This window comes from Elephas maximus, chromosome 6, assembly GCF_024166365.1.
Source record: "Elephas maximus indicus isolate mEleMax1 chromosome 6, mEleMax1 primary haplotype, whole genome shotgun sequence".
Classification (NCBI taxonomy): Eukaryota; Metazoa; Chordata; class Mammalia; order Proboscidea; family Elephantidae; genus Elephas; species Elephas maximus.
The window spans coordinates 6,128,766-6,153,606 of NC_064824.1; the positions used below are offsets into that span (position 1 = coordinate 6,128,766).

At 40.5% G+C, this 24,841-nt stretch overlaps 1 protein-coding gene across 1 annotated transcript in view; it reads right to left on the reverse strand.

The window, feature by feature from the left end:
• CLASP1 (cytoplasmic linker associated protein 1) overlaps positions 1-24,841 on the reverse strand; it is a 373,393-nt gene that overhangs the window by 78,964 nt on the left and 269,588 nt on the right. The window contains exons 21-25 of the mRNA XM_049889062.1: positions 18,849-19,016; positions 12,275-12,382; positions 4,704-4,807; positions 1,906-1,929; positions 31-275 (exon numbers count right to left, since the gene is read on the reverse strand). Coding sequence (XP_049745019.1) covers positions 31-275; positions 1,906-1,929; positions 4,704-4,807; positions 12,275-12,382; positions 18,849-19,016 — 649 coding nt within the window. The remainder of the gene's footprint in view (positions 1-30; positions 276-1,905; positions 1,930-4,703; positions 4,808-12,274; positions 12,383-18,848; positions 19,017-24,841) is intronic.

Consider the following 24,841-nt stretch of genomic DNA (forward strand, 5'->3'; position numbering starts at 1 on the left):
CGTGGCTCACAAGCATTACCCCACCCTGACCTCAGTGTTCTTTGGCTCTTCAGTAAGTTCTGCAGGCCGAGAAGCCCTTCTTTCCTTTCTGACCAGTTTGAACTTGCACAGTGGTTGAGCACTTCAGCCACATCCTCGGTCTGCCGCAGGTAGTGGGGAATACCACCGTTTCTGGAGCCGTACGAGCGCTCAGAGCAGACGCTCGAAGCATCACTGTTGGCATCGTCATCAGAATACATTCCATAGGGTTCGTATCTCCTCCTCACAGGCTTCTTCTGCCAGATCCAACGGTGGATGGAGGTGAGAGAGAGAGAGATGGAAAGGTGACAACAGATTTACAAAAGTCACACCAAAAAAAACCCAACAACAACAGTTCAAATGTAAAAAGATTCAGACACACAGGAATGCACGTACACTTTTCCTGTGCTTACAGGTCAGGGAAATGAAAACAGAAAAGCAGTCTTCCAGTAGGTGGAAGAAGTAGTAAGCATAGCAAGTAATCTTTAAAAGAGTACAGCCTCTAGTGTGCACGGACCTTACAGTAAGACCAAAAAAAGCCCACTGCTGTCAAGTTGATTCCGACTCATAGCCACCCTATAGGACAGAGCAGAACTTCCCCACAGGGTTTCCAAAGAGTCGCTCACTCAAACTGCCAGCCCTTTGGTCAGCAGCTGAGCTCTTAACACCACTGCACCACCAGACCTCCTACTGATTAGGAGGCTTATAACACACGTCTGTCTTACTCTACAGGCTTATTATGTGTTATAAGCTTCGTCATCTTTTTGCTTCAGATTCCCCATCTTTAAGACAGCAATAATTAAACCTCTCTCACAGTCTTGTTGTAAGGATTAAATAGAAGAATATATTAAATAACCCAGCTCAGCACCTGACACATTGCAGGTACGTGTACCCACCAACCCCCAATAAAAAGCAATATATTTTGAGCATGGTTTATGGGTAAACTTGTTTGAATACTCATGCTTCTTTAAGAAAGTCTGAAATTTAAATGTCAGTGGCAGAAATATCCTATGTGAAAGAATTCTTAAATTATCTGAGCCACTTTTATTAAGAAGAAAAAGTTTTTCAACACAAACAGGCTTCTTTTAGACTACATTGCCTGCTTCATTCATTTCTCTTACCCTGGATATAAAACCGTAAGTTAAACCCAGAAGTGATATAGTAGCAGCTATGTAAGACTGGGAAACCCTGGTGGCATAGTGGTTAAGTGCTACGGCTGCTAACCAAGGTGTTGGCAGTTCGAATCCGCCAGGCTCTCCTTAGAAACTCTATGGGGCAGTTCTACTCTGTCCTATAGGGTCGCTATGAGTCAGAATCGACTTGATGGCACTGGGTTTGGTTTTTTGGTTTGGATGTAAGGCTGATAAAATATAATTTCTCTAAAATCATAACAAACAGTTTCTGGCTCACACTGCACGGATGTAATCCTCTGACTATACGGCTTACATATGCATCCCGCCTGGCTCAGAACAGTTCGGCCTTATTATGCCTATCGTTCCAGGGGCATTATTAACAGCACCCCTTTCACTCCCTGAAGTATCCTGTTTGGATGAGATGCTCATCCTACTTATACATAAGCTGAATTCTTAAACTAAGAAAACTGTCAAATAAATTCATTCATAAAATATTAATATATAAAAATAGGTACAAATAGGATTAACAAATAAAAGGAAACACTAACAGAAGGAAAAGTGGAGCTTGACATTCAAAATAAATACTAAAACATTTATGAAATGTGACTGATTCCATCACTAACAAAAGCTAGATTCAATAAAAATTCAGAATTTTGTTTACTAACATTTTTGGTTGTTTTCACTGACTCCTAAATAAAATATACTTGCAACAGAAAATATAAAGTTGTAAAACAAAAGTTAAAAGCACTTATACCTTGCTCCTGGAGTCTCCTAACAGCTGTAGGCAGGAAAATATTGAAGGATGGGGAAAAAGCATAGAGAATTATGTCAGGAGCATATGTAGGGACTGTTCTTGCAACAAAAGTGTATAGCAAAACATATCTTAGCAAACCAAAAATATAGGTTAGCAGGCATTTCACATCAAGCAAATAATAATAAAGAATGCTTTCAAGGCAGCATCTCCTGCCATCTCTTACAGGACTTTCCAATGCTTGCTGTTAATTCTTTGCCAGAACTCTCCTCACTGCAATGAGGCACATCTCTATCTGTGAGGTCTCGGTTAATTCTATTACGTATTCCTACAGTACATTCTCTCTCTGCCCCCTGGGGCTTCTATAAGGCAAGAATTCTGTGCCATTTCTACACTTTCTCTTGTCCTGAAGCAGACCACTCTCAGGGACCAGGCAGTATGGACAAAAAGAAGCAAGGGCAGCTGATTTATGGCATGAGGGTAACGGGAGCCAGGGTTCAAAGAAAAAGCTCAACTTAAGCTAAAGCTCACCCTCTCTTGCCCCATTCCGCCACTAGAACTCTTCGTACGGTCTGTTAGGCGGTTCTTTAAAGAACGAAGGATCTCCTCTGCCTTAACTGGAAGCCCCATCGTTTCCCACTCCTTTAACCTCCACTTCCTAGTGTCTCTGAGTAAATAAAAAACAGACTCCAAATGCGGCAACAGCTTCACAGAATTCTGTGCCAGCTCCTGACCTGCCAGGAAAACCCTTCTACACAGAAGGTGGATTAACAGCTAGCAGGAAGCCCTTGCCTGCGGGGAAAGCATCCTAGGAGGTGCAAACGGCCTGCTCAGGCGCTTGTCCAAGAAATCTGACTGAGCAAGAAAAAACGAGGGAGAGAGGGGAAGGGATGGAAGATTCACTGTAGCCACAGACTATGAAATTCTGATCAGAAGGAACATGGCTGGACTAAAAACTTCGGGATCAGAAAGAAGAATACTACATACATTTTTCCTTACAAGAAAATAAATCTTCAAACAGCAAAAGCAAGGCCAGAGGTCAGAGAGTTCTAAATAACACCTATTTCAAATGCTAAGCACATAAACTGGAATACCCACGAGGCTGTGTTACTACTAGCTAAAATGTATCTTTAAGAAGGCATTTTTAAAAAAACTACAACCTGATTCTACCAAGGAACTTTCTGCTACAACCACAAGTTAAGGGGCCTCTGATCATTTGACATTGTTTTTTTTAAATATTACATTCTAATGATGCAATAATACATTCCACCAGTCTTTTCGGAATCGACTTGACGGCAGTGGGTTTAGTGGGTTAGTCTTTACATCCTCCAAAAACTGACCTTAAAATTTAGGAGCATTTTCTTAATAATGACTTAAAGATCCATTTAAACCACCACCACAACAAAAAATGTATGGACCAACTAGCAAGGTAACGGAATAAATGCAAGAGTTTCAAACAGTAAATTCTATTACCTACTATTATTATAATATCTTTAGCATGCCATCAAAGGCTACTAAGAGGGTAAAGGAAGCAATACGCTGGAAAAAAAAGGAAATGCTGAAAATACACGGATTAAAAAAAAAACAAAAAGTCCAATGACATCTGAAAAGCCCAATGTCATCAAAACTTCCCTGGCACAGGAGCACAGGTAATATTTGATGCTAATATTTTCTGGAACATCAACTGTTACTTATGTGCAGAAGTAGATAATATAAATCTACCCAACATTTACACAACTTTAAGCTTGTCAAAGGTGATTCAGTCTCCCAGTTTGCGGCAATCTCCTGTTGGGACTGAGAACAACGTGGAGGAGTAACTAACTCAGAGACTCCGTGATGCTCCCGTTAGGACTGAGGACAACGCGGGAGGGTAACTAACTCAGAGACTCCGTGATGCTCCCGTTAGGACTGGGAACAACGCGGGGGAGTAACTAACTCAGAGACTCCGTGATGCTCCCGCTAAGACTGGGAACGACGCGGGGGAGTAACTAACTCAGAGACTCCGTGATGCTCCCGTTAGGACTGGGAACGACGAGGGGGAGTAACTAACTCAGAGACTCCGTGATGCTCCCGTTAGGACTGGGAACGACGAGGGGGAGTAACTAACTCAGAGACTCCGTGATGCTCCCGTTAGGACTGAGGACAACGCGGTGGAGTAACTAACTCAGAGACTCCATGATGCTCCCGTTAGGACTGGGAACGACGAGGGGGAGTAACTAACTCAGAGACTCTGTGATGCTCCCGTTAGGACTGAGGACAATGCGGGGGAATAACTAACTCAGAGACTCCGTGATGCTCCCGTTAGGACTGAGGACAACACGGGGGAGTAACTAACTCAGAGACTCAGTGATGCTCCCGTTAGGACTGGGAACGACCAGGGGGAGTAACTAACTCAGAGACTCCAAGATGCTCCCGTTAGGACTGAGGACAACGCGGGGGAGTAACTAAGAGACTCCGTGCTGCTCCCGTTAGGACTGAGGACAACACGGGGGAGTAACTAACTTAGAGACTCCGTGATGCTCCCATTAGGACTCAGGACAACGCGGGGGAGTAACTAAGAGACTCCGTGCTGCTCCCGTTAGGACTGAGGACAACACGGGGGAGTAACTAACTCAGAGACTCCGTGATGCTCCCATTAGGACTGAGGACAACGCGGGGGAGTAACTAAGAGACTCCGTGCTGCTCCCATTAGGACTGAGGACAACACGGGGGAGTAACTAACTCAGAGACTCCATGATGCTCCCATTAGGACTGAGAACAATGCGGAGGACTAACTAACTCAGAGACTCCGTGCCTCTTACCAAAGCATCAGCAACCGCAGCTTCCAGGTCTGTACTGCTGCTCAAAACCCTCATGGCATTCACAGAACCAGGGATTCTTCCTGGCTGGCCAAGCCCAAATCGGTCTATTGAAAAAACAAAAGCAAAAGAGGTGTCACTTTAATTCAGATTCTTCATTCTTTGCAAGGGCACATGCCTTTTCCCACCAACCCGACAGAGGTACTAAAAAATCTCTAGCCAATTTTAACTACACTTGACTTGTCTCCCTGTGGCAGAGTTTAAGTTGCTCACATTTAATGTTATCATGCCACAGAGCATCCTGTCAAATAAAGTTGTTACTAGTATTTTATTACTGGAAAATTTTAATACATGGAAGAGAAAGGGGGATTTTAGTTATGGAAAGGAGCTGGACTATAATTTAAGTCTGAAGCTACCTAGGCTTTCCCTCTGAAGACAAGTAGCTTTCATGTCAGGTTAAGCTAATCAGAAAGCTTCATGGCTTGACAAATGAATTCTAAAGCAGTCAAAAGTTAAAATTTGAAACAAATGTATTAAATTGATTTGTGTGCAAATTTTCACTAGCGCCACTATCGTTAAACTGATATTAAGTTCCATTCGTTTTAGATACTGGTCCATCACGCCTGAGTCACCAACAATGGACAATGGTTATTTAAAAATCAATTTTATTAAATTCTTTAATAATCACCACAAAAATCCAGCATCTTCACTGTAAAACATTAATCATTCAGATAATATTCAGTATAAATTTTACCTGAATCCCTCAAAGGATTTATGAACGATAGCCTTTATACAAGTAAATTAAATGAAAGGAATCCAAAGAATTTTAAACAAATTTTAGCAGTTCAAACAGCTATTCTAATGTGTAAATGACCATGGAAATGAAAAGTAACTTTCTAGAGTTCCATTAAGTCAGCTGACCAGCCCTCCTTAGGAAGTGCTGGCCACTAAAACTACCACAGGAGAAAGTCAGTGTGAGTTACACTTTGTAAGTGTGTCACACCATCTCTGGTGAGAAATTCTAATGTATAAAAACCTTTGGAAGAAAAATGTTAAAAAATATTTTCTCTGTATGAGCAAATAAGACACTGTTTGGACAGAGAAAATATCTATGTTGGTCATAGTCTAGTAATGGAGCATTTAGAATAAAGGGGATGCTAATAATATCTGTTTATAGTATCTGTTTTATAGAAATTAATCTTTTCTATAAAATGATATATTTAAAACTTTATATATATCACAAAACATCACTGACAAAAGCAGTGAACTTTAAATCTGAAGTGTTACTTTAGCTTTCAAAATGTTATACCTTCTAACACCACAGAAAAAGAATAAAACTTAAACACTGCTAGTCCAAAGCTACGGTCATGAATTTTTATAAGGAAACAAAGCTGTGTGTCTTACTACCCCCTTTTTTAATGCTGATCGTATTGAATATCATCTTACCGTCACGTTTAAAAGGCAGTTCAACGTGCTACATAAACTCAGAAAAGACGACCACGAGAGCGGTCATACACATGCCTCTGTATGCACGTGGATATTTTTATCAGCTGGGACATGAAACAATTGTCAATTTGAGATTTATATTTTGTATACATGGCACAGTTTTATAAATTATCTTTGTTCAACTGTTTTTTCCATTAAAAAAGGGTGGATAGTAGGGGATTTATGAGGAACAGAATGAAAGTAATTCAGTTATAAGCCATTTAAAAATTACCCAGCATAAGCTTAAGTAAAACTGATTCTTTAACAAAGAAAAATAAAAGGAAAAAAAAAAAAAAAACTCATAAGTAGATCTCATGCCAGCAAGTCTTGCTCCAGGGAAATACTTATCCTTCAGACACAAAATTGAACTGGAAGAACAATGCAATCATTCGGTGCTCCTTAAATGCATACAGCTTTGCCAAACACGGTGGCTGCAGATCGTTTATGTCACAGAGCCTTTGAATTTAAAACCTTAGGGGGGAATGTCTGTCTGGATCTAAGCAAAATTATAAGCCTTTTGTTTCGTCAAACCAAAGTCTGTACTACAGACAGCCTCACTGCTCTGATACTACTGACAGTGCTCAGTTTTCTAAGAGATGGACACACGTACCTTGTCCCCAGTCTGGCCCATAGCATTCAGAGGAATGTATATATCAGAGTATACATAACTAAATACATAGCTGCCTTCATGTAGAAGAACAGAGAAATATCCGACTCAGTGAATTTGTCTCAGTTGTCACCATCGACACTCCACAAATTAATAAATTATACCTTATTCAACTGAGAAAACTGTGGTCGTTAGAGACTGTTAGCACATCAATATGGTACTTGTTAAACCTGGCAAATCAATACATTATTTTATGCTTCCTTTTTGCCCCTAAGGCTAACCGGTGTATTTTTTGTATTGCTAAACAGAGCTGAGACAGAAGGTTTGGGGTCAGCAGGCTGCTAATGACTAGGTCACCTCTGGCCTGACCTGATCACCTGAATCTTAGTCTTGTTTTTCCATAAAATGTTTCAGATCAATTTATTTTCATAGATATGAAATTATAATTTGGAACATCTGGTAACTAGATAGTACCTCCAAATCATTACAGCCTGACACTAATAACTACCATTTAATAATTATTGGGAGTGAAAACTCCAGCGATGAATGGTACCCCGTGTTCCCACAGGGACCCTGCATGACACTTGGTTTTGCTGGTTGTTTTCCTGGGGTAAAGGGAAGGGAGGAAGGTTTCCTCATTTTTATTTATCTTAATGTAAATATAAACACTGGAGATGTGATATTGTCAAACAGGCTATAAAACATCTATGGCCTATTAACAGAACTATATAAACATTCAAGAACTGAAAAAATAAAAGCATATTGGGGGAAAATAATATGAAGTGCGTACATGCCAAGTGCTAGCCAACACTGATGAAAACAAACGTTAAATGGGTGTGAAACCAGAACAGATGAAGAAGCCAAGTCATGCAGTTAGCACTTGTTCACCTGACTGGCCAACAGATTCAGCAGTGGAGAGAGCACTAGTGGACCTGGAATGACGTCGAGAGGCTGCAGTAAAAGGAACGGCAACACCCACAGGATTAACACAGAAGTAACCAAGACAGAAAACGCCACAGTCCGAGGGAAATACAGGGACTGCTACCAACAAGGCCATGTTTTCTCATGAAAAGAAACGGTGCTGGACATGAATGGACAGCAAGTGCCAATTCCCGAACTTCCACAGGAGCCTGCTGGCTCTCACACAGCTGTTAAACGCACAGGCACAACGAGACACTCCACGTGTGCATCAACCAACTCGGACTCTGGGTTTATAGTCACGTCATGAAGCCTACGTCAGCCGTTATGGAGATATGCAACATGAAGAACATCTAAAACCCAGAGTGGAAGAGCGGTCGGATGGACTGTTAACTCAGCTCATGAGATGCCTCATCAGTAGGTGATGCAGATGCAACCATGCACCAAAAACAAAAGTGCGGACATTCATGTTTTCTGAACAGAAACGGAACACAATCGCAGGAAGGGAGCTTAACCACTGGAATTCCATCGTCTCCAGTCCGATTATAATGGCCGTTGTTTTGGAATCTACCTAACACGCACAAATGTATTAATTTTTAATCTCTGGCTTGTTTTAGTTATAATAAGTTCTACGGCCTTTCTTGGAGAGGCAGTTGCAGTACACTGGTTACAAGCAGCAGTTCTGTAACACAAGCGTGTACAAATCCTGGCTGGACCACAACTAGCTGTAGGGCTTTGAGCAAAGTATTAAACCTGTCTGTGTCTCTGCTTCCTTGGCTGTAAAATGGTGTAAATAATGGCACTTACCTCTTGGGAGTTACTGAAAGGGTTAAATGAGATCATACATAAAGCACTTAAACAGTGCCTGGCACAGAGTAAACACTGGTAATAACAGCGGTTGGTGATGGCAGCAATGGCTAAGAATAAACTCCAATTCACATTGTGACATCAAAATAGCATTTTATTAGCAAGTATTCATAGTACATATATTCATTCATTAACTTGAGAAATTATATGCTAAACTCTGTCGTCACGTAAAAGATGTTACTTTTGGAAATAATTATAAAATACGGACTTTACTCAAAACATTATCAACCAGAGTTCCATATGGCTGTTCTTTACCCCAGAAAAATGCAAAAGATAATACGCTTCCACTCACTATTCTGAAGAGAATACGCTGATTCCAGCACAGGAGACCCACCGGCCTAACGAGGGAACACTGGGCACTGCCGCCTCTCCCTGTCCTCTAACACCCACGCACTTGGTCACACACCTCTGAGTCTTCAATATAATCCTGTTTATATCAGCTCAATCGTTTTTTTTTTTTTTTTAAATAAATTATAAATGTGCATATGCGTGGTATACGTAGTATTAAATAGCAAATGTTACCTGGTCAATAAGGACAAATTTTTACCAGCGTGTAAAATGGAAAGAAAATTCCACCTTCCACAAGATGCACAAAAATAAAAATAAATTGACAATTTCTAACAGGTATAAAATTACCACTTTCTTTAAACGAGAAAGTTGGCACATTTAATGTATAAGCACACCAGTGTCTTATCTCAGTAGTTTACACTGAAATTAGTCTTTAAGTAATACCTGATGTGGAAGTTCTTTCTAAAGTTGTCCTTTGGTTCTGTTTCAACAGGATATTCTACAGCAAATCTGACCTGTAACGAGTCCTCTGTTACACTTACAAGTAAGCGCCAACAGTGGACTCCAAGGGGGACCCACTTACACCAAAACCTGATTTACAGGACGACCTGGAGTGCTCAATTTCACTTAATCAAGAATTCTTTCAATGTAGCCATGTAAATATATTCATACTGTTAAAATGGTTCAAAACAATTTTATAATAAAATTATATCTATATAAAGAAATATTAACAGAAATGTAATTACCTTCATTTTGGCTTTTTTTTTTTTAAGTGAAGGCTGGCTAGATAAATTGATTCGAAGGGGCCCCGGCATACTATCTCACTAATCTGCAAATGGTATGGGAAATGGTTATTAAAATGAATGGGGAGAATGAGGGAACTCTGAAGAGAGAACAGGGCATAGAAGTTCTTCTGAGGGCTGAAACCTTCTACAGCTTATCTCCGAGTCTCCAGCCAGGAAATCAGTAATTTCAAAACCATCTCTGGAGCACTCTTTACGTGCCTAACCCTGGAGATGCCTCACAGAAAGTGTTCAACACATTTTGGGAAAGTGATGAAAGGCAGCGAAATATCAGAACTTTCACAGGAAGCAGGATAACAGATGGGCTTGAAGTCAGACCTGGATTCATACCCTGACTCCATCATTTGATAGCTTGTGACCTTAATGTTTAAGTTCTCAAAGTTGCTTAATCTCCCTAAGACTGTTTGGTCATCTGTAAAAGAGGGATGGTAAGAGCTGTCCCAGGGGTGAGCAAGGAAGCACTTGGGATTATGCCTGCTGACTACTCAGAATGCTGTTTGGTAGATTCTATGAGCATTGTTGTTGTTCTTGCTGGACACAAGTTTTACGGGCAGCTTTAACCCGTGGGGGGAAAAACATGACATAAAAACGAAGCTCCCAAGATGTTAACCACTGCCTGATTACAACAGAAGACCCATAATGTCAGAGCCTGCTGGGAAAGGGGACGTAACTGCACCCCCATCTTCTGCTCTGGGAGGAACAATTCTAAATTTCCAAATCCTGGGTCTTCACCCAGACAATTAAGTAGATCTATTTGACCAAAGAAAGTGAAGTACTGTTAGACTAGATTACTCAACCCTGCAGGTTCACTTAGGACGTGAGGAATGCAGCACACTTTGTCTGTTCTACAGACCACGTGGGGGACTAGAAAGGCTGTAATCAGTATGTACCAGTACCTCTACCAAATAAAAATACCAAATTGCTTCTAATAGACAAAGTAAACAGGAAACAGACTGTTCACTCATAAGAATAGGCTGTTGGGAAGGCCAAATAGGAAGGATGCATAGTTATACAGCCTTAATTTAAAAGGAAAAATCACCAGTTCATTCAGCAAAAAATCATCCCAGTCACTCCTCCATTGTGGAGAACTCAGGCCTCCTTTAGCACCAGCTGCGGCGCCCACTCGGGTTCTCAGTCAGCATCTCCTGACGAAGTCACTGAGCCACCTAATACCAGCAGGGCTTTTACATCTGTCTACTTGCTCTTTCCAGAACCTCATAAAGAATAATGGGCCATAAAGAGACTTATCTAGGTTTTGATTACTGACACTAGTTGGGGAAAAAAAGAGAGAAGTGTATGCCATTAGAAGGAGACAGACAGAAGCAATTACTAAGACCTTATGATTTTACTCTAACTTCCCTCTTCGGTATTGACATGTTTATATTTAAAAGATCAATTATATTATTACATAATCAAAATAACAGACTGCTGCAGTCCAAGATTCCACATGATAATTTCAAAGCTGGGCCTAGTCTTTATAAAATGATTTCTACCCTTTGTTTATCAAGAGGAAAATACCCACCCACACAGCACTTAACATGGCAAAGAACTAAGAACAGTCACTGAAGTGTACACTAAGTACTTCTTTTTGTACAAGGAACCCCCTAAAGGGATGAATCATCTGCACTAGATAAAAAAGGTAAATCATATATCCATTTTAGTGAGAGGCAGAATTATTAAATATAAAAAGGAAAAGTAAATATAATATTCTGTAAAATACGCATTTTTCCCTCTTTGCCATGTTTTTCTTGAATCCTGGAAATTGCTTAAATGCGAATTCTGACTAGGAGAACAAAAACGAAGGCAGGGACGGGGGACCCAGCTGGCGCCTGGTTGGTGGTCTGAGATGCAGCTCCTAGGAGACCTCACAGCAACCACATACCCTCATGTTTTGGTCCTAGTAGGGCATCTGGTTACAAACATCAAATACCCTATTGAGCCCGGGAGGATTAAAGTAGCTACAGAATTAATAATGTTGTAAAGCTTTACATTTGTGTTGCACACGTAAAGTGGTTTGTCAAAAAGCTGTTTGTAGACTGCTTTAAACAAAGCGTTGAAAAGATTTATTTAACAAAAGCAGACTAACACCTTTACTCTTGCTGCTTTTTACATTGAGGTTACCCCCTGCTTTAACTAAACTTTCATTTTCTAAAGGACATCAGGATAACACTTTTGTTCCTTCTTTAAATTGGATCATATATGGACCAATACCTGGTAAAATTAAAGACAAACTATAGAAAATCCATTACCAAAGATAAACTTTGGATTGCCTTTGCTTTTAAGCAGCAATTAGCTTTGGCTGAGTCTTGCTTTCTACTAGAAATTTCCCCACAGATGGGCTTGCCTGGTACAATGGGTCATAAATGACAACAGTACATAGCCAAGTGGTGCTTCTTCCTCTAATATATAAAAACTGGAAGGTGCCAATATCCAAGCATGCAGAGGGCAACAACAAAGGATAATTAAGGAAGAGGAAAGAAAGACGACGGGACCACAGGGCAGCAGAGGAGGGAAAGCAGGTCATTCCACCTAGCAGTGTCTTGGAAAAGCACTTGGAGCAGGGGAAGGAACTCTTCACTCCAGAGTTGGGACCTAAGTGTACTCACCAAGTGGAGGGAAGCCCCGAGCAGGGCTTGTATCTCGGCTGCTCTCACGGCTGGTATCGCGGCTGCACCCCTGACTCATGCTGGGTCGAGGGATACGGCTGCTCCGTGCTAGTGTGCAGCATGAGGGGTTTCAGAGAAGGTGAACAAGTTTAATGAAGACAGAAAAACTCAGAAACGTCAGTCACATTCCGTTCACGTAATTATGACATTGTCCGCGCTGGGAAGTGTTGATGGCTGGGCCACCTATCCACCATGAGGTCACACTGACTGATGGGCCAATAGCAGAGGGTCTGGATAAAAACCTGATTATGCTCAACGCCTCATAGAACTACAAATGTTAGTATGAAGGTGAAACAACACCTAAACATAAGAAATGAAATCTTCCCAAGGACAAATTGGCATAAGAAAGCACAAAAGCAAAACACCTTTTTAGAAATAATCCGTTTTTATGGCTGTACCAGACTTCTCTACAAGAGGATAAAAGACCAAATCTGTTTTCCTGTGCACTTGGTTCTTAGAAAAACAATTCAATTTGGATTACAATACAGTCAGAATAAAGGGTCTGGCAGCTGAAATCCATGAACTTACCTAATTAAAACAAGGAGGGTTCACTTCTCCCAGCCTGTCCCTCTTTACAAAGAGAAGTCATGAGGGCTGACACAGCTAGAGAACCTGGCCTTTCAGATAAATGTGCAGGGGCTTCACATGGAAATATTGCATTATTTAAACCAACATATGTAAAGAAGTGGGGCGGCTATCCCTTCATTTCCTGGTCCAACCTCTAACCCCTGCTTTTCCTTGGGAATCCAGAAAGATTTACCTATGCCCTGAGTCGACGACGTGTGGGTTGAGAACCCCAACATTTGTGAAAGATCCCTCCACTGACCTGAGAACAGCCAATTACTTTATGTTTACCTAAGGATAAAGTTTCTTATTCCCACTTTACACAACACTGAGACTAGGAGACACGGTTTCATGAAAAGCCTAAGATCTAATAACAGTTTAATAGTTTGGCCATGAAGCTCAGAAAAGACCACTATTTCTCAATTTAATTTGAGCAAACAGAATTACCTTAGCAAAATAGTTGGAAATGGCTATGCATACTAAATACATGCAGGGAGACTGCCTAATGCAATAGCTGATGGGGACAATCTTTCCTTCTTGAAAGAATCTGCTAATTCTGGCCGGGATGGAAATGTCTTCCTCTCAAAGATTTTAGCAACAATAAACTTGATTCGCCATGTGTTCTATGTTGTGGTGAGCATTACCTACTGTTTCAGAGCAAAGGTAGATTTACTGTATGGTCAAACTATAACAAGAGTATCTTATAAACCAGAAGCATGAACCTCCAGGATAGAGAAGATTAGGGAGGTGAGATACCAAAGCGACTTCCTGTTGTGCTAAGATGCTCAGTGCTGGAGTTGAACAGGACCCTAAAGGTATGCAAGTGATGTCCGAATGCTTCGGTCTGCCTTGGCAAGGCAAGGTCTAGCACAGGAATGTAATCTGAGCAATCAGTCAATACAGGGCTTCACTGGGGATCCTAGAAATCTCTAAACTCTCCTTTATTTTAGTGACACAGAAGCATTGAGTTTTCACTACAAGTAGCAGTGACCATTTAGTCAGCAATTCTTGATAAAATTGTAAATGGTTCCTACAATGAGGGCAGCAGCAGGAAGTGTTAAATGCATAAAAAGGTCTGAAGTTTCTACTGAGCTCCACCAATACATGAGAAGTTTCCTGGAACTGAAAAAGCAACCTTGCTCATCCTTAGGAACCAAGACCACAAATGACCTCTGCAGTTCCATGCTAGCTCACCAGGCCAGCCGCTCAGCCTCTCTGGGTCTCAGCCCCTCCTTAGGAGAGTCAGGACCAGGAAGGAGTCCCGCCACTTCAGGAAGAAGCACACTGTGAGAGCACATACTTACACAAGGTGTATGAGCTCCCTGCAGAAAGGCATACGTGGAAATCTTGTCTGATTCCCTTTCTACTCCAACAGACATAATCAAAAAATAATGAACAGTTCTGCTATTTTTTCATGTACGTGAATGCTTAGGTGAGCATCTTCTTATACTTCTTGCTTAACTACTTCTGAATTTTTATCCAGTCCCCAGCCCCTTCCTTAAATTCACACAGATGCTGCACCTATGGGAAGTCTTTGTGCTCTCTCCCTGGGCTATGGCTATCCGTGAAGACAACAAAGAACTTCAACAGGGATAAGCAGACGTGATCTTAAATAACAATATGCATAAGCTCTTAACAAGGTCTACCCTCCTAGTATTTCACAGAAAAGAGTTCATTCACCCATTCATGCTGGCTGGCTCCTTTAACCTAGGGCTTGGTAGGAGCATACAGGAAAAGAATCGTATCTCTTTACAATTTTATAAAAATCTGCCCACAAATGCCTCAAACCTCACTGAAGTTCATCGAATGGTAATATCAACAGTTCAAAAGTAGGATAATTTGGAATACAAGAGGAAAAACATCACTTCCAAAGAGGAATCTACAAAGAGGATTTAAAATAAGTCCATAAGTACATTATTTTTACAAAAGCTAATTAAGTATGTAAGAGGGGCCCTGGTGGTGCAGTGGTTAAGTGCTCGGCTGCTAATCAAAAGGTCGGCAGTTTGAACCCACCAGCCGCCCCTGGGGAGAAAGATGCGGCAGTCTGCTTCTGTAGATTTACAGCCTTGGAAAACTTATGGCAGCTACACTCTGTCCTATCGGGTCGCTGTGAGTCAGAATCGACAACAGGTTTGGATTTTGGTTGGAATTAATGAAGTGGTCGAAACTAACGAACACTAAACCAGCGTTACCTTATCTTGAGTAAGTGCCGCAACTTAACATTCTAGGTCACAGTATGTTACGGAGGAGAAGGCCTAACAGAAGAGGGAGAAACGAAAACAGTACATGCCATCTGAACTAAAAGTAGTATCTCTAGGTACAACTCGGGTCATGCTTATGTGAAATGCTGGGGAGTTGGAAAAATCATTTGATTGGTTTTCATTTCTTGATAGACACTCTACTTTCACAGTGTCTTAATGGTAATCCTAGCTTTTCCCTTTTAGGGAAAGATCTGGTAACCTTGATCCTACTGGAGCACACATTAAAGCAGAACCACAGGAGAGTCAGTTACGCCACCAGACGTCAGAGCCATAAAACGCTTCCCCGGACGCTCTGTGTCGTGGACTTACTGTACACCGGGAGTCTAAGCTCATAGCTTCCCCAGACACTGCGTGTCGTGGTCTTACTGTACACCGGGAGTCTAAGCTCATAGCTTCCCCGGACACTCCGTGTCGTGGTCTTACTGTACACCGGGAGTCTAAGCTCATAGCTTCCCCGGACACTCTGTGTCGTGGTCTTACTGTACACCGGGGAGTCTAAGCTCATAGCTTCCCCGGACGCTCCGTGTCGTGGTCTTACTGCACACCGGGAGTCTAAGCTCACAGCTGGAATGCAACACTAATTCTTAACTCTTTGAAAATATTTTTAACTTGGAAACAGAAGGAAACAAAAGGCTGAAAGAACTTCCTAAATATAATGCTATGTTTGCTATTTAAGTGTTTTCATCTGTCAAAAACAGAATAAAATACACAGAAATGAAACAACTTAAAAATATTTTTTATCCACTTGGTTGCAACACTTATGAGGGAATAAACTGCCAAGAAAAAAGCATAGCTGGGTTTTGTTTGCTTCTGGGTTATCTAACAAGAATTAATCCTGTTTTGCTCAAGAAATCTTAAGTGCTAAAGAAGAGTCCTGACATTGTTTTTAATCACAAAAGAGAAAATTCAGTAAAGAAAAATAATTTCAAACAAACAAAAAAAGCATAGTTGAACAAAATATAAATTATAGATAACTAGAATTTATTCTCAGTGCAAATTCTAAGCCTAGCTAAATTACCAATGAAACTCTTGAATTAATTGCTTTGGAGATTTATAGAAAGTATTCTTTAAAAATGCTCCCCCTTGTTCTGAATGGAGCCCTGGTGGCATAGTGGTTAAGAGCTTGGCTGCTAACCAGAAGGTAAGCAGTTCCAATCCACCAGCCACCCCTTGGAAACCTTATGGCTCCTCACAGGGTCGCTATGAGTCAGCATCAACTTGACAACAACAGGTTTGGTTTTTTGTTTTGTTTTGTTTCGAGTAATTATTTTTTAACTTGCTATTCAATGAACTAAATGTTTCGATATATACCCACATACCCAATAAGTACTCAATGATTCCATCAGCATACCATCTAGTACTAAAAAATACTGATATATTTGATCCCCAATAAAGTGGAATCTCTAAGCAGTACCATAGGAATAAGGAGTGGAAATTTTATGCATATATTTCTCTGTGTGTATTCCTACAAAAATGCAGCTACTTAAATATTTTCTTTAATCACAACTATATATATGACCTCGAAGTTTCACATATAACTAATACCTTTAATGAACATAAAGGAAATAACTTTTTCTCAATAATAATCTTCAATTTGGAACTCTCCCGAAGGGAATGGGCTCCTATTTAGTTCTTACTGATGTTTCACAGGACTTCCTCTTTAAACGCTTATAAAATGCTGTTTTTCAACCACACAGAACATGAACTTCATAGTTAGTTAAGACTATGAAATACCAGGTCTTAGAGGTATATTAGATAACCAAGGCGGGTTATTTCCCAAATTCAAGAAGGTAAAAATGGCATCTTAATGAATAAAAAAGCAGAATCTCCAACAAGAAAGTATTTTTAAAAACATGAAACTAACACGGATTGCAAACAGTCACCCTATAAACTTAACAATTAGCTGAAACTTCACGAACAGCTGAAACCTCACACCTAAGATTCGAAATCAAATGTGTTTTCCAAACAAAATCAGACCCAAACACAGATAAGTCACAGCATCAAATCTAGACCTGAAATTTAGCTATCCAAGCCGTGACATCCACGTTCACATCCAGCTCAGGGACCCTGTCACATAATGCAAATAGGAAGCGGGTCTTACGAACAGTGAACAGATAACAACTGCTTGAGTGTATTTTTTACTTGCTTTGGAACTGTTACTTCAAACCAAATTCTTTCTATTTCTACTTCTTAAATATCTGCTCTGCTTCTTGTAGCTCTGGGGGACTTCATCACTCCTCATCTGAGTTATTACAACAGTCTGCCTCTGGAAATATGGGTTTCCTTGAGCTGGATTCAACCAGTCCCTCTCCTCTACTCCCGTTCTGACAAACTGTACTGCAGCCAAATGAATCACTTGTGGTTTCCAGAATGTACCTGGGCGCTTCTGCACCTGCAGAAACCCCTTCCCTCCTCTCTGCCCACCCTGGCTAACCCCACCTGGTACTTCATTAAAACAGAACCTATGCTGGAAAGACTCCCCAAGAAGGAAGTCTGAGGGGATGGGTGTGAGCAAGGAGCCTGAAGACACTCCTTTTTTGTGTGTTTTTTTTTTTTTTAAGACACACTGACATACTACTGGTCATATTGTCTTATATTTTCATCTCTCTCCAACAGGACACAAGCTCTTTGAAGTCAAAGCTAAATCTTTTTCACTGATCTTCCAATTCTAAGGCCTAACAAAGTATCTGGTACGTCAAAGTAAATACTCAGGTAAAATTTCTGAGGAAAGAAATGAATAAATGAGAGGAAGATAAACGAACAGAACTTAAGAATACAGTACTCTTATTTTACACTAACAGGTTTTCACCTTTAGATAGTAGATAAGGATGTAAGAAAGAAGAGTAGGAACTTAGACTTCTCATAATATATTACGAAAGGCTTCCAACTTTTATTTTAAAAAAGGTAGCATATTAATAGATTTTAATAGAGTAAAAATCTTTAAAATGTTAAGAGTAATACATATAACTCTATACACTATTACAAAGAAACTAAACCCTGTAACACATAAATAAATATTATATATTTGGTATTCATCTATTCTCAACTTTCATGTTTAAACAAAATTCTGTCAAAAGTAACTATAAATATCCATTTGTAAATATATGTAAATGGTATATGCACATAGTAAAGTAATTATACATACATATACACACCTATATTTGACCATATGCATATGGTCAAATATATACATTTGACTGTATCACTAATTAAGTTACATAAGATAAAAATCAAAATCTGGACCCTACAAAATTCTTTTGAAAATTTACACAGCTTAATGCTACTAAGTGCTAATTAGTGAAAACAATATCAAATGGAACATTGCTTCTAATTGTCATGGGGAAAAAAACCCTGCCTGTTTACCCAATTCTGATGTTTTGCAATTGATTGTAAAACACAAAAGCCTACAATGACGCAAAAGCCTACAATCACACAAAAGCCTACAATGACGCAATTCCTTCCCATGGATTTGAATAGTAAATTCCACATATCTTCCGTGACTGACTGCAACCTCAACATGCTATAATCTGTATGAAGTAAAAACGGAAATGTCTTTTTAAACACAGCCAAAGTAACATATTCAGTTCAAAAATAGGTCTCTATTTTCTATATTACACATGGTCACCAGAATGCAATCAGAATTGTGACTAAGTTGGTAACAGTACTCCAAGGTCTTTGAGAATCCTTACCTAATCCTATTCGATTTGGGCTTGTTTCTCGGCTACATCCCTGACTCCTAGGAATCTTGCTTCGTTTTTCTGAAGAGGGTGTCACAGGTGGGCCTCTTGAGGGCCCCCCAGAAAGTCCACTGTAACCACTTCCCAGCAATTTCCCTGGGGAGCTTGACCGGCTGCCAGCTAAAAACCAAGCAAAATAAAAATGAGTAACAAATGTAAATCCTGGAATTATAATTATTTCAGAAACTAGTTTACACAATAATTTAGATGAAATGCTAAGAAAATTGCTTTTTAATTGATGGTAGTATTTACAAACATGTGGGCACATAGAAGAATACCATGGAAACTGGGAAGGATCACTGATGGAGTTCTAGAAAATGAATACAAAGTTTCTGATTCAAAAGTGCAGGCTGAGTATCAGGAGTATCCTTGTTCTACAGTGAATCTGTACAAATAACCACAATATTTATCTATCATTTTGTTTTTATTGTATAAAACAGTTAATGTGGCAAAAGACAAAATTTAAGTTTAACTGCTCAGAGTAAAAATATAACTATTAGATGGAGAAAATGGGTCCTAAAAAACTTCATCAATCTCACAAATGGAAGAAAAAGGGGCAGGAGGAATGAAGCACCTAGAAATATGGTAAATGAAAACCGCAAAATAAGATGATAGAAATACGCCCAAACGTACCAGTAACCTTAATAAACATTAAAAAAAAAAAAAAAAAAGCTAGATTAAATTCATCTACTAAAACACAGAGATTTTGGGCTTGTTTAAAATCACAAAATAAAATTCAATTTTCTGTTCTTATAGGAGACAAACAACATACCTAAAATAAAATAAACAAAAAGCATTTTAAAAGGACAGAGGAGATTTCACATGATAGAGAATAATACTCCCTGAATATACCTTATTTCTACGCAAATAACACACATCTTTTACATTTGTTTGCCAAACGCCCCCTCCCCCTGCAAGGTTATTTTCGTAAGCATGCTATACTAATTTTTTTTATAGCAACATGTAAAAAAACTGCAGGGGGAGGGCGCCGTTGGCAAACCAATGTAAAAGGCATGTGTTATTTGTGCAAAATGACAGTATATAATCACAAACCTTTATGCTCCAAATAATACAGCTTTAAAATAAAAAATGTAAAAATGATAAAAATATAGGGAAAAATTAAAAAGCTGTAATTACTAATATACCTCTCAGAAAAGACTAATGAGAAATAAGAGACTCATATACCTCTCAGAAACTGATAGATCAAGCAATCAAAATTACATAAACACCCACTCCTCACTTACTGACATGGTTAGGTTCCAAAGACCAGGTTGTTATGTGAAAATCGGTGCTGTGTGAAAATGGAGGATGACTACATCATTACATAACTGGTAAATTATATCATTACATAAGTGCCAAAGCACTTAGAACCATGGCCCTGCCCAGGTGACACATAACCATCACAGCCTGGGTTAGTTACTCTCATCTCACACCTCAGCATTCGTTACTGCCGTACATATGCAGTTAACGCACAAAATAGACAATAGATTTTTTACTATTGTTGTAAATATGAATGTCAGATAACGAGACAGTCAATATGTGAGGAGTAGGTGTACGTAACACACACACACACACACACACACACAAATGTGTCTATTCTAACAAATAGAATGCACATTCTTTCACATTTCACATGAATATTACAAAAACTGACTTTGTACTAAATCTCAAAGGAAATTTCAAAAAAAATCTGCAAAAGTAGAAATCACAGAGCACTTTCCCTGAGAAGTGTGCAATGAAATTAGAAAATAACAACAAAAAATATGGCCGGTAACTTTTATTAATGGCTTAGACACTAGATACCTATATAACCATTTTCTTGTGGGACAAAATTGAGAAAAACAGTGGTTTTAAGCATCATGGCAATAAACCAGAATGTAGATCAGATCTCCCTGAGAGGCAATAGCCTAAAATGTAAAGTTCACATTTTTCTGTTAGGATACAATGACTCAAAGGAAAAACCTTTAAAAGAACATTTACCTGGAAATGATACATAGATCAGATGGATAGATTAGATGAAGGAAGGGAGGAAGGGAGTAAGGGAGGGAGGGAGGGAGGAAAGGAGGAAGGGAGGGAGGGAGGAAAGGAGGAAGGGAGGGAGGGAGGAAAGGAGGAAGGGAGGGAGGGAGGAAAGGAGGGAGTGAGGGAGGGAGGAAAGGAGGGAGTGAGGGAGGGAGGGAGGAGGGAGGGAGGGGGTAAGGAGGAAGGAAAAGAGGGAGGAAAGGAGGAAGGGAAGGAGGGAGGAAAGGAGGGAGGGAGGGAGGGAGGGAGGAAGGAGGGAGGGAGGGAAGGAGGGAGGAAAGGAGGAAGGGAGGGAGGGAGGAAAGGAGGAGGGAGGGAGGGAGGAAAGGAGGGAGTGAGGGAGGGAGGGAGGAGGGAGGGAGGGGGTAAGGAGGAAGGAAGGGAGGGAGGAGGGAGGAAGGGAGAAGGGAGGAAGGGAGGAAAGGAGGAGGGAGGGAGGGAGAAAGGAGGAAGGGAGGAAAGGAGGGAGGGAGGGAGAGGAGGGAAGAAGACAGAAGTACCATCATTCAAATCAATAGCCTAGGTGACTACTGACAAAAATTAATACTTTGAAATGATTTTACTACAATTTAAAGTGAAACTTAGTGTAAAACCACTAATTCGCATTACCGTGAAAAACTTGCCTCAAGGCCTATTAATTTTGCTACACAATAAAAAAAAAGGGAGGAAAGAAATCCATTTCAAACTCTAGAATTAGAACGTACAGAAAAAATGCAGATAGATCAACTAAGCTCACAATAAAGAAAGAAATTAATATTGTGCAGGGACTTGGGATGAGGGAGTACGCAGAAAAAACAAGGCAAGAGGAAGAAGATCTTACCGCCAGCAGGGTTAGCAGATCTGGATCCTTGATTAGGAGAGCAGACCAAGGACAGGCAAAGAGCGGGTTAAAAGACAATAAGACAACGCAGAGGTCAGCATGCAGCACAGCAGAAATGTCTCTGTTCACAAACACGTTAACAAAACACTGACTATGGGACTGGTTCTTCTAATTGTACTTTTGTACTTACATTTATTTTATACGTATCATACTCTATTAGTACTTAATTCAGATCTGCTCAGGGAACACTTAAGAGCCTGCAACGTGCCAGGCCCAGCACTAGGCTGGAGAGATGTAGAGAACACCTGCCCTGCCGCTCCCCACAGCCTGAGGCAAACGACTGTGCCTTGCTCATCTGTGTCTCACTGCCACCTTACGACAGCGCCTACCACACAGTAAGTGCTCAGTAAACATCAACGAATTGAAAAACTGTCACTAACTAGTTCCACCTGAATGTCCTATCACTGCCCGTAATTCTCAAATATCTGAAATATGCCCACTGTTAAGAGCCCTAAAACTAACATTAATGAAATGTACTATTAAAGCAGGATTATGAATTCTAGTATATCTACATTTGTAATATATATAAATGTGCTTATATTCACCTCTTAATAAAATAATTTAAAAAATATTTCATTTATATGCCTAAACTTACAGTTCAGTCTTAATAATCATTTGCGAGGGGAATTCAGTAAGTGGAGTAAAACTGAAGAGCTTTTAAAGTGGAGCCCCAAGGCCAGGTGCATTATTTCCCTAAGACTGAAGGCTTAAAGCTCTGTCACCACCCTTGACTCTGACTATGAAAAAACACTTTACTACTCTTCACCACCTTCTAAGCAGAGGTAGCATACGGACTTGTAAACCTGCAGGGTAAAGAGGGAAATGCAGCACTAACCCACCTAGGGACACAGGGCCCTGGGGATGACAATGCCAATACACAGGAGACAAAGAAATGTAAAACACTGTTCCACCTCATTCTCCAAGGAGGGACGAACACTGCACAGATAGAGTTAGGCATTTTTTATTCAACTCAGTGATTATATTGACCTATAGGCTGAGGCTTGAACATTTTTTGTTTGAAATAAGATGCGGTCCATATTTACCAGGTGGTTACCAGAGTGTTAATTATGTCTGTGGCTTGTGGCATCACTAGGATTCTACAGAACAACCAGAGCTGGGGTGTTGCTGCCAAGGTAGATTCTGGCTGTACCTGCACACCTGATATGAGTGAAAATCCAGGTGGGTTTTATAGGAAATAGAGAACCCTTGGACTTAATAAACTCAATCAGTCTGTCCTGTCTTACATGCCTCAGCCTACAAAGCCCTGCCTGGTCTTCTCTGCTGAGCTTACTGAAGTGGACAGGGATGAAGGCGGGAGTGTCAAGGTGGCTCAAGCTCCGAGAGCGGTCTGCAGATCGGGAGCAATCAGGGCCATAACATCTGCTGCAGTTGACTGATCGTCCATTACATGTCAGGTTCATAATTTTTATTAAACCTTCATGATAGCCCTATGAGGTGGGTGTTATTATCACCCATTTTACAGACAGTGAAATGAAGGCTCCCAAACCAAAACCCACTGCTGTCACGTTGGTTCCAACTCATAGCGACCCTATGGGACACAGCAGAGCTGCCCCCACAGGGTTCCCAAGGCTGTAAATCTTCACTGGAGCAGACTGCCGCATCTTTCTGCTATAGAATGGCTGGCGAGTTCGAACTGCTGACCTTTCGGTTAGCGGCCAAGCACTTTACTCACAGTGCCAGCAGGGCTCCCTAAATGAAAGCTCAGAAAGGGTAAAAGATTTGCTAACATCATACTAGGGTCAGGATGCAAGCCCAGATTTGTCTGGACCCCAAAGCCCATGTTTTTTGTACATTATACTACACGATGCAACCTATCTCAAAAAGATCCTGCCGCCTCACCCAAGGCAGCAATCTGATCTTCCTCTTTCTTTTCAGAAAGGGCATGAGCTTTTTTAAGACGAGGACCACTGTTAACAAAGGGACATGAGAAGTATCTAACTTCAGAAAGTGGTGAGAATGGTGTTCCACGTACTAAGAAAATCCAACATGTGGCTGCAAGCACGCACCAGCTGAAGAGTGCTGTGCTGAGGAGCCTGAGGAACGGGAAACTCTTCCTCCATCACGCTCCACTTGCCCATGAACACTCACAGCCAGCTCCACTAAACATGCAGATGGAGCGGGCTACTCAGAGTTTTGTGTAACTGGGAAGTGAGATACCAGGGTTGGAGTCTAAGAGTACTTAAAAACAAATTCATTCCAGCTATGGCTGCTTTCAGGGCTGAGGCTAATAAGCCACCCAACTAACTTAACATATACAATCAACAATGGAAGTGGAGGCCACTGGGAAAAGCAAAAGCCCACACTGGCAAGAAAACAGGCACAGGCTGTAAAGGCTAGGACGGAGGGCTAAAAGGGAAGGGCTTTTAATGCATTTACTGATCGCTGAACGCCGACACTGACAGCCATCTCCCTAGGTACTGCTCTTGAATTATGCCAGAAGGGCTCCTAACAATAGAAAAATGAGTCATATTCTAGATATGTTTCAGTCTGAGGCTTGAGGACAGGTCGAGAAACTCCTTTTTCTTCTTTAATGCTTTCTAATACAAAATTAAAATCACCTGAAAAAAGACATATATAAGCATATGTTATGGATTGAATCATGCCCCCTCCCCCACAAATATGTGTTTTAAATTCTAACCTCTAAGCAGGATTAGTGTAGGGTGTGTCTTAAATTATTATCTTTTGACATAGAAAGGAGATTAAACAAAAAAGCAAGCAAGCAAGTAGAGATGTGGTAAACTGATGCCAAGCCGCACGGTGATCTCCAACAAACCAGGAAACAAGCTGAAGAGGTAAGGACCCTCCCTAGAGCCAACAGAGAGAGAGAGAGAGAGAAAGCCTTCCCCTAGAGCTGGCATCCTGAATTCACACTTCTAGCCTACTCAAGTGTGAAAAAATAAGTTTCTGTTTGTTAAAGTCATCCATTTGTGGTATTTCTGCTATAGAAGCACTAGATAACTAAGACAACATGGAACACTCCATTTTGTAAGCTTACTCGACAAACATCAAGACTCACATTATC